The sequence below is a fragment of the Leptopilina heterotoma genome, unplaced genomic scaffold (assembly GCF_015476425.1).
Source record: "Leptopilina heterotoma isolate Lh14 unplaced genomic scaffold, ASM1547642v1 Lhet_46, whole genome shotgun sequence".
NCBI classification, from domain to species: domain Eukaryota; kingdom Metazoa; phylum Arthropoda; class Insecta; order Hymenoptera; family Figitidae; genus Leptopilina; species Leptopilina heterotoma.
This window is the reverse complement of record NW_025111092.1, coordinates 189,764-201,145: the sequence shown is the minus strand read 5'-3', so window position 1 is coordinate 201,145 and position 11,382 is coordinate 189,764. Positions and strand designations below refer to the sequence as shown.

The 11,382-nt window shown below is 28.4% G+C and overlaps 1 protein-coding gene across 1 annotated transcript in view; it reads right to left on the bottom strand.

Annotated features, from left to right (window-relative positions):
- Window positions 1-671: 671 nt before the first annotated feature.
- Window positions 672-11,382, bottom strand: part of LOC122507287 (inhibitory POU protein) — a 120,447-nt gene continuing 109,736 nt past the window's right edge. Inside the window, exon 4 of the mRNA XM_043619897.1 lies at window positions 672-2,120. Coding sequence (XP_043475832.1) covers window positions 1,353-2,120 — 768 coding nt within the window. The 3' untranslated portion in view covers window positions 672-1,352. The remainder of the gene's footprint in view (window positions 2,121-11,382) is intronic.

Sequence of the window (11,382 nt, the reverse complement as noted above, 5' to 3'; positions counted from 1 at the left end):
AGAACTTGTAAAATTCAAATTATAATTATACAACTGCTTCTGAAACTTGTCCCGAAAAATTTCAAGATTCAACGGGTATGATTAATATAATACTATTTTAGGATATGTTTTAGAAACAAAATTTTGAGTATTGTAAATCGTACCGCATTAATTACGTTGTAGGATACGATTCAGGTCGCAAAAAATACAGCAGAACCTGTAGGATTAAAATTTAAACCCAAAAACCGTTCCTGAAACTGGTACTAAAAAGTAATAATATTTAATGGCTCAGATTACTTTAATACTTTTTTAGGAGGTTTTTTGAAAAGTGGTTTTAAGAACAGAATTATGAATGTAATATAAACAATCTGTACTCATTACTCTTCAGGATCCAGTTTAGAACACAATAAATACAGCCAAACCTGTAGCATTCAAATTCTGATTTTAAAACCGCTCCTAAAACATGTTTCAATAAGTACTGATACTTGTTGGTTTCGATTATTTCAATACTATTTTTTAGTTAAGATTTATTAGAAACAAAATTTTGACTGCTTTAAACTGCCTTACAATAAATACATTTCTGGATACGATTTAGTACACAATAAATTAATCAGAATCAGTAGCATTTAAAATCTGATTTTACAACTGCTTCTGAAACTTGCTCCAAAATTATTTTAGGATAAGTTTTAGAAGTACTTCAAGATCAGAATTTCGAATACTATTAACAGATCCACATTAAATTTGTTTTAGGAATTATTAATTTGTTCCAATTAGATAATAGGTTCAGATTGAATATCAATATTATTTTTGATGAAGAAAATTTGAAGATAATTTTTAGTTAGAATCCGATTATACACTGTTTATGATTGACCATCAGGACAAGTTTTAGAACTGTGGAGTATCCCCCTCAGTATCTAAACTAGCAATTACATTGACAACATTGATGCAAGTTTCACAATGAGGCACATTGAGGCAATGTTGTCAATGTTGCTGCAAGTGTAGATGCTGTTAGAGCTTAGGATCCTGTTGAGATGATTTGGGTTAGGTTAGGACAATCTTTTAGGAGCATTTGCATTAGAATTAGAATCCAATATTAGAATCCGATTCAGATAATTAGGTGTGACGTGTGAGTTTAGGATAAGCTTTAGGAGTATTTGTATAGTTTTGGAATACCGTCCAACAAATTGTCCAAATAATTCTTCCAAACTGTGTATATTTAACGCTTTCTAATTTAACGCTAATATACATTTGAATATTCAGAGTATTAAACTGAAAATTCAGGGCCAGCCCTGATATTCAGAGAGTGGTTCGGGTTTAGGTTCAAGATTCGGCGGGGCATACAGTCAGTTTTGCTGTCACAAGCCACCCTCGGGTCAATGTTGAGCCGCAAATTTCATGCGCTTCTGCTTTTGTCGTTGATTACAAAACCAGACCCTGACAACATTCTTCTTGAGGTCTAATTTTTCAGCGATAGCCGCAATTTTTTCGCCCGACGGTCGCGGTTGTACGGCGAAATATGCCTCGAGCGATCTCTTCTCCGGTGCCGCGATACTTGTTCTCTTGCGTTTCTTCTCGCCGGCCGGCAACACTGACGGTGCGTCGGGATCGCGTCGTTTATTTTTCGCCTGAGCCTCGGCCTCCTCGAGCCACGCTTGCAGTATTGGCTTCAGTGCAATCATATTGTTGTGTGACAATGTCAACGATTCGAAGCGACATATCGTCGATTGGGACAGGGCCCCAACGCCGGGAAGTTTCAAATTGGCCAGTGCTTTGCCAACGTCGGCCTGCGTGACGCCGAGTTTGATGCGTCTCTGCTTAAACCTCTCGGCGAATGCCTCGAGTTCGCGGGGATCGGTGTCGGCGTCGGGATGCAGGCCAGCGGCAGCTGCTGCAGCGGCGGCCGCTGCCATCGCTGGGTGATGATGGGGATGAGGAACACTGCCACTGATATTGCTGTGATGGTGGTGATGACTCATCATTCCATTCATTCCACCGTAAACTGAGGGACCGTGAATTCCGGCATGATGTCCGGGTCCACCGCCTCCTCCGCCGCCGCCCGAACTGTCCGACATTGGGGTCAATGTCGTCATTGAATTGGCTGGGTCCAGCATGTCCAAACTCTCCATTCCCGGATGGCTCATCTGTAATATACAACCCACGTACTTTTAATTCACGCGATTGCCCGAGTGTTTCTTTGTTGTTGCGGTGTGAAACTCTCGTCGGTCATGTAAAGCTTTTATTTACAGCCAGCGACCTTAAGGGCACGGAATATTTTATTCACAATCCTCAAATATTTCCTTGGAGCATATTGGGAATATTCTAACCAAATTGAAGGAATATTAAAATGTCCTTCCTTTAGAGCTTTTTAGTACATTTCATTAACGCTCAAAACAATAAAATTCTTTGAGCAATTTCAAGCTATGGTTTTATGAATAAAACGGATATTTTATACCAGAAGTATGATTCTTTTAGATTTTGAGTGTGCTTTTTTCAATTCCGGTATGAAAAATGAATTTTGTTCAACCCAAAAATATTTATAGAAATTCTAATGAACATTCACAAAAAATTTGTCATTTTATAACAATTTTGGACTAATCTATGATGGTGAGCAGTTTGCTCACCTGCGACGGACCGCGTTAAATATTGTGGCTCAGAGGTTTTTCGGGTCACTGATTATACGAATTCGATGATAGTTCTTGTTTACATTTCTTTCTTTTATACTTCTGGTATAAAATATGATCCGTTTTATTCATAAAAGCATAGGATGAAATTGCTCAAAGAATTTTCTTGTTTTGGGCGTTAATGGGATATTATAGGAATGTGCCATTGAAATCTTGAAGAGATATTACATTTCCAAGTAGATATTCCAGGAACAGATATAATATTTCAGTGAAATATTAGAAATTCGTAGCAATTTTTTTAGAAGATCCTAGAAATATGAAAAATACACTATGGTTTGAATGGACCAAAATTATATTTTTGGAACATTTATCGAAAATGTTCTTTGAAAATTCCTTGAGGATTTTCATAAAACATTCCTCTCGAATGTCTTAAAATATTTCTCGTGAATTTATCATAATTTTTTTAAAGAATATTTGTATGACATTCCTCATAATTGTTCCTGGGACATTTTTTAAAAAATATTTTGGATATATTTGTCAGGATAATTTTAAATTACTTTTTAAAAATTGTACTTTACTTTTTGAAACAATTATTTTACCCGCTTTCGAGAAAATTGTTGAATTATGTAAAAGTTATAAAATGTTCATGACAAATATATCCAGGAGATCGATTATGTACTTGCATTTCTACTTTGACTTTCATTTTCACTTTTATAAAATTTTAATTCCACTTTCACTTTGATAAATTTTTATTTTCACTTTGACTTTGACAAATTTTTATTTTCACTATAATTTTCACTTTTCAATCAAAGTGCAAATGAAAGTAAATATAAAAATCTGACGAGGTAAAAGCGAAAGGGAAAATAAAAAAATTTTTAAATTAAAATGTTGATATGAAATTTCAAGTAGAAATAAAATTACCTAATCAACCCCAAGAATATTTGAAAAAAGATTGTTTATTAAGTAATTTAATGAATATTGAAGGAACATTGTCGATAAATGTTCCAGGAGTATTTAATTGATCTTTTAAACCAGAATGGACAATTCTCATATTCCTAAGAACTTCCAAGAACATTCTAAAGGAATATTGCAAATCTTCCACTGTAATATTCCTGGAATATGTTGCAATCTGAGATATTCCAATAATATTGCAAGACATTTCAAAGAGTGGATATTTAAATATTCCCTTACAATATATGGACTATTCATAGATAGTATTTCAATGCAATAGTTCAGGATTATGAATAAAAAATTCCATACTATTAAAGGGTGCAATTTTGTCATCCTTCTATTTAAGGAAAACTGCAATATTATTGTAATATAATTTGATGGCAGTATTACTGGAATTGTTTAATTGTTTAATATTACCAACATTACACAGAATATTAGTAACACTTCGTGTAATATTACAGTAAAATCACATTCTACATGACTTATAAATTTAATTACAAAGAAAATTTCAATTTAAAACAAAAATTCTGTTTGGTAAAATTAATTTATTAATTTCTGAGTACTTGAAATTATTTTGCAGAAAATATTCATGCATCATTTTCTAATTTCAAACTCGTGACAATTTAATTATTTATTAATTAATTCTTAATTATTTATTAATTTTTAATTAATTAATTAAATAATTAACTATAATAATATTGTTTCAGTTTCAAAAATAATATAAAATAAAAGTTACTATTAGAAAATATTGTTGAAAAAAATTATCTTCACAAACAGACGAGAGTTCCAACCTGACAAAAAGGAAATAATTTCATGTATAAATAAAAAGAAACCTCGAAAAAATGAGGAATGTTTAATTATCAAGTAAAAATTTAACTTCGTTTTGCTCATAGCAAAAAAAAAGTTAAGAGATTTATCCAGAAGACTTTCATTTCTTTCATTTTGCGGGAAATTCTTCCTTTCCCACTAATTCGTAATTTATATTATTATAATGTAAGTAATATCCTTAAAGGTATAAATAACAATTCTCGGATTTGTATTTCATTCTCCCCCCTCGTAGGAAAAGAACCGAGTTTAATAACTGAATTGCTCTTTCTCATCCACTTTATAACCAAGGGATTCCAAACTACCCTCTCTCTCGCTCTTTCTCTCTTTCTCCTCTATAGCAACACTGGCACGCGCCTCCCATATAAGAGGGGAAAGTTTCGGTTTACGTTCGTTCAAATGGAATCATGTTATTTTATAAGATTAAACCCAGCATGGACCAAAGTATGCGCTCGATTAAATTCGAATAATTGTTTAAGTACCCTTCGTTTATTCGTTGAACAGTGATCGTTGATGAGAAGTAAATTGGTTTCATTTTATCAAGAAAGAAACAATTTTTCTTTTTCATGTTTAACTATAACAAGTAACGAGTTTTTTATAATAACTTTTTTCATTAAAAGTTACATACTATGTTGAAATATTGGCTTTGTTCTAGTTAGGACCAGGTTAGAGCCAAGATACGTAAATTGGTATTATTTTGTCGAAAAAGGCCTTTTCTCAATATATTAATTGACAAGTAACTATTTTTTTAAAAATATTTCTTTCATAAGAAGTATAGAATAGAAATTACTTACCTGCCCCGGTTTGGGCCAGGTCAGAGCCAAGACACGTTAGTTGGTATTATAATGTCGAAAAAACTTTTTTTTTCAATATATTAACTGACAAGTGACAATTTTGATTGAAATATTTCTTTCATAAGAAATATAATATAGAAATAACGAACCTGCCCCAATTTGGACCAGGTCAGAGCCAATATATGTAAATTAGTTGTTTGTTAAGAAAAAAAAACCTGTTTTTTAATATCTAATTGATAGTAAATGAGCGAGTTTGACTTAACAATTTTCAACATAAATGCTACATAGTAGATTCTAATTAGGTCCTGGTCTGTGCCAGGTCAGAACCAAGTCTTTCAATTTAGCACTATTTTGTAGAAAAAAATCTTTTTTCTATATTTAACTAACTAGATTGTACTATGGTCAAAATCCAAGGTGAAAATATTTAAACCGTTTTTTTATCTCGTATAAACTACGTTCTATCTTGGGTCCAACTTGGCTCTTTCGGGGTCCAATTGTAATGATAGTAAAAATTTATTCTCGCCTATGTTGAAATATTTCCTATTTTCTGAGCGAAAACACAAAAAGCGGAAAAATGAGGTCGAAGTGCTATTTTAAAGAATTTAAAACAAAATTTCTATCCCATGTTGATGATTAATTAATTTTCGTGTACTTTCTCTCGAGGGAAGTGTATTAATAATTAATATTTTTGCTCAATGTAAATAAATAAGGAAAAATACATATTTATGAATGAGAGAATAAGTTGGCTAAAGATAGACATACAAAGTACAGGTGTGCATGACTACTATGTGCATAATTATGCAACACGTGCCGTGAGCATCGTCACCAGTGTGAACAACTGCCGAGAGCGACCTCTTACAAATTATTTATGAGCCGCTCCCGCATTTTTTTTCATGCCGTACAAGTTAGTCGCATATGATGCGCAACATGTGTAACACCTGTGTGAGAGACACAACATCTTTAAATATGTGCATCAGAAAAATAAACACCTTCTTCTTTTCCAATTCAATTATCACACTGTGATTCGTTTTTTTTTCTCACTTTAACAAATGTACCTACTTATTTTAAATTTTTTTACTTTATTTTTAGTATTTTTCTTTTTTTTATTTCTTTTATTTCTTTTTAATTTTTCTTTATTTTCTTTATTCTTTTGCTCCGTTTTTGATCTTCTTTCCTTTTTTTTCTCTTTTATTAATTATTTCCTTTTTCCGTTTTAATTTTTTAATAATTAAAGTTTTAAGAATTTAAATAAAATATTTGTCTGGTTGGTGAATTCCAAGTTTGAACGTTGAATGAACTCAATTGACTGAAGTGCATGGGAAACCAGATACAAAATTATTCATGTATTATCGAATTATTAAAGCTTCATGAGGTAATATATTTGTCGTTCATTAAAATATTACGAAGAGAATTAAACAAGACGTCTATTGTTTATTTCTTTTTTTTATTAATTTATTTAATGTTATATTTACTTCTCATTATTGTAGAATATCCTAATTAAGAATTTATGAAAAATATTAGAAAAGTAAATAAAAGAAATTAGGTAAAATAACTGATAATTGAATATTAATTAGGAATAAACTCACGATCACGAATTCAAGAAAAATAACAGAAAAGTAAATAAAAGAATAAGTAAAATATAAAAATGAAATAAAAAATAGAAAAACTAATAATTGAATATTCGTTCAGTAGCGAACATTGGACCAGGTTTGCGAGAATGTAAAATATTGTCAAGCCAATATTGTCCCTAGTTTGATATTATTTCTTCCAAGATTCGTAGTAATTTTCGCACTTAGTGAATAAAATATTCATATTTAGAAAAAAAAAGAAAAACAGATTACAAAAAATTGAAAAATATCGATTTGGTATTTGTATCTACGTTTGTAAACTTGGGTTAAAACTAAAAGTGGCCCTAACATGGCCAATATGTAGAATGTAAAAAAATATTTTTATGAAAATTATTTTATTTGTAGTTGGATCAAAATTCATGAAATTTTCACGAAAAATAAAGTTTTTTTTAAATTGAAATGTTGCAGAAAACATTAGGAATGTGTTATAATTCTAAAAAGCATCAAAATCGCATCTCAGCGCAATATAATTTTCATTATAAATTTTAAAATAATTGTCGCTCCTAAATTTTCTCAATAGAAAAATTTATTAAATAATTGTTAAAAAATAAACTTTTTAAAAAATCTCTAATTCTAAACGAAAGTGTATGTTATCCCCTTTATATTCCCGCTTAGTTAATTTAAATCGATTCATTCATTTAAGAGAAATAAAATTCTGTTTAAAAAGTTGCAAAAAAATTCGATTTGCAATAATTTTTATAAAAAAAATTCTTTTTCTTTTCTTTGGTAGATACATTCTTAAAGTCAAATAGAAATGTTTTTTCAACATTTCAATTTAAAACAAAAACATTTTATTTTTCGTGAAAATTTCACAAATATTCTGACCCAATTTCTTTATTTGCAATGAGACACAAAAATAATTTATAATCGTAATAATTATTTTTTATCACAACAAAATACTTAAATAAATAGAATAATCGGTTTGATTATTATTTATTTAAACAATTTTTTTTTTTTATTATTTTTTGATTATTTAAAAAATTTTTAATAAAATTGTACGCAAACATTTAATAATTTTCATAAATAATAAAAATTTCACAGGAATTCAATTATTTAAAATATTTTTATAAATTTCTTCGCAATAATTCCATTATTTTCATAAATAATAAATTTTTTTTTAAGAAATTTAATTATTATCATAAAAGATAATTAAAAGTTGTAGAAAATAATAATTGAATTTAAATGATGAAAATAATTTCGAAGAAGTTACAGTAACAATTTTCTTATAATATAAAATATTTATTTTATCACTCGGTCATTTTTAATTGAAATTTAAAAATTTTTTTTAATTTTTGAAAATCTTAATTCCTATGAAAAAATAATAATAATTAAATATTTATTTAAAAAAGAAGTTATTGATGTTTTCGAATAATTTTGCAATTAAAGAAATTCGTAAATAAATGTAACAGAACATTTTTTTGAGTACTATTTTTTCTTTTATTTTCTAAAAATTTAAAAAGTTTCAATTTCATTTTCAATTAAAATGCAAATTATTTCCTTATGAAAATTGAGAATTTTCTATAAAAATATTAAGAAGCGGAAATATGTAATTTTTTTACACCCAAAGAAAAGAATGAGTTTGTGAACAATATTGTTTTTGAGAAATAAAAATTATGCAGAAAATGGGTATATTTCCTATTTTTTAAAAATTAACAATTTTATTTAATATTTTTATAAATAAAAAGGAGAAAATTTTTCATAATTTAGATCAGTTAAAATAGATTTGATTTTCAATTTGTCAAACAATATTTTTTAAAGAAAAAAAAGCATAGATAAAAACTAACTTCAAAGTGTGAACAGACAAAATTAATGAAAGAATGAAATACGAAGAATATTATTTAGTAAATAAAGAAGATAAAGATAATTTACAAAAATAAAGATTTCTGCTATTTAAAATTTAAGTCAAAAAGTAATTGAAAAATGTGAAAAAAGTGGATTAGTCGCATTTTTTCACAAAAAAGTCGAACAATCCGAGCCCTGCACTAGTTAGCAAAACACTCTTGCCGTATTATATCACCATTCTTCAAGGCATTATTTACCATTTTTCAAGGAAAACATTTGTTTTCCAATATTTTGCAGAACTTAGCAAAGTTCTGCAAAATATTAGTTTGGTATAAGTTATTCTTTTTGCAAACTATATTAGAAGTGTTATTATTTGACAACATTATCAATATTGGCCTAAAATTAGCTCAATTTTGTTAAAGTATTTTTTGTAGACTATTTTAGTAAGATAAAAAAATTAGAGTAGATTACAAAATATTTTCAGAAGCAACAATACCAATCCTGGGTCAATACTGGCTCTACCTTTTTTTTGCCTATTTTTCACCTTCTTACCCTTTTTTTAATCTACTAAAATTGTTTTTTCAAAAGAATGTGAATGACGTGAAATTTTTTGCAGGGTATTTTTGAAAACCATATGTCATTGCCGAGTTTACCTATTATAGGGATATATCAATAGAGCGTTAATATATCATATAAAAGAGGGAGTAAATGATGAGGAGAATGAGAAAATATATCTATATAAGTTATAGGTAACGTATACAGGCAACTGTGTATTGGAAAACGCGAATTTGAGTTCGGGGCTGGGTCGTACACAGTAGTTACATCAAAATTGCAAGGGGTGTCTTTTGATGGCAAACACCAAGTGGACGAGGGGCTCATGAAATACATGTGAAAGGGGAGGAAGGAGCCCTACAATATTTCATCATTACGTTGACACGACAGTATAGGGTTAGTTGCTTTCACTCTCTTTCTCTCTCTCCTTTCGGCCTCTGCCATATCCATATATGAAACTCGTTACATGCGTCCGTGCATCTAATGCAGAACGTATTACATGGTTTCATACGGACCGCGGGTTATTGAATTCGTCAGCCTTGCGAATAAAAACAAACTTTATGCGACACTTACTGCTCGACCATCTGTGAGCAGGAGGGCGTGAAATCAGAGAAAGAGAGAATGAGGAAAAAAACAGTCGAGAGATAGGGTTGACACTCACTTAATGGGTGGCCTGGCGATACAGGATACATATATATATGCGCTTACAAATATCATTTCTGTCACCGTATGCTTTATATTAATGTCTTACAGGTCCAAAACTATTTATTTACATTTCCCTTACAATGACATTCATTTCGTTCCGTCTGTATGGCAAAAATTTAGATCAACAGTCGATTATGTAATTTCATTTTTACTTTCACTTTCATATTCACTTTTACTTTCATACTTTGATAGATTTTTATTTTTACTTTCAGCTTGATAAATTTTTATTTCCACTTTCGACATGATACATTTTTTATTTTCATTTTGACAAAGTGGAAATAAAATCTGTCAAAGTGAAAGTGTCAATAAAAATCTATCAAAGTGAAAATAAAAATAAAAATCTACTAAAGTGAAAATGAAAGGAAAAATAAAAAATTGTCAAAATGAAAACGAAAATAAAAGTGAAAATAAAATCTGTCAAAGTGAAGGTGTCAATAAAAATCTATCAAAGTGAAAATGAAAATAAAAATCTACTAAAGTGAAAATGAAAGGAAAAATAAAAAATTGTCAAAATGAAAACGAAAATAAAAGTGAAAATAAAATCTGTCAAAGTGAAGGTGTCAATAAAAATCTATCAAAGTGAAAATGAAAATAAAAATCTACTAAAGTGAAAATGAAAGGAAAAATAAAAAATTGTCAAAATGAAAACGAAAATAAAAGTGAAAATAAAATCTGTCAAAGTGAAGGTGTCAATAAAAATCTATCAAAGTGAAAATGAAAATAAAAATCTACTAAAGTGAAAATGAAAGAAAAAATAAAAAATTGTCAAAATGAAAACGAAAATAAAAGTGAAAATAAAATGTGTCAAAGTGAAGGTGTCAATAAAAATCTATCAAAGTGAAAATGAAAATAAAAATCTACTAAAGTAAAAATGAAAGGAAAAATAAAAAATTGTCAAAATGAAAACGAAAATATGAATGTACCAAAGAAAATAAAAATCTACGAAAGTGAAAATGGTAGGTGGTCACTTTTTCTAAAAAATATTTTCTAAAAAGTTATGATTTCTAATATTTATTTTCCTAAAATTTATAAAATTCCATAATTTTGATTAAAGTTAAAAAACTGTTAAAAAATTAAGATAGAAATAGAAATTATTTTGCATATTTCTGGTTTCTCAATCACATTTTTGTTTAAAAAAATATAAATTTCTTTTTGAAAAACAAGAAAAAATTTTATAAAATAACTATTTATCATAATTTATTAACAAAATTCTCTTGGCCTTTGAAAAAAAAAATAATTTGCATCATTTTTTTACTAAAATTTCCAAAATTAATTTATTTATAAAACACTTTTTTAGAAAATTTTAAATATCTGTAGGAAAAAAATCCTTATAATTTCTATTTGTTAATTACGATTTTTAACTAGATTATTTTTCAATTTTGTTAAAAAATTTACATAATTTCTATTTTTTATTATCATTTTTAACGAAATCTCAAATATTTTTTTAAAGAATTAAAAAATTTTCGTAAATTTTATTTTTAATCGTATAACTTTTAATCGTCATTACAAAAAATATTGTTCAAAAAAATTTTTTTTGAAAATTAT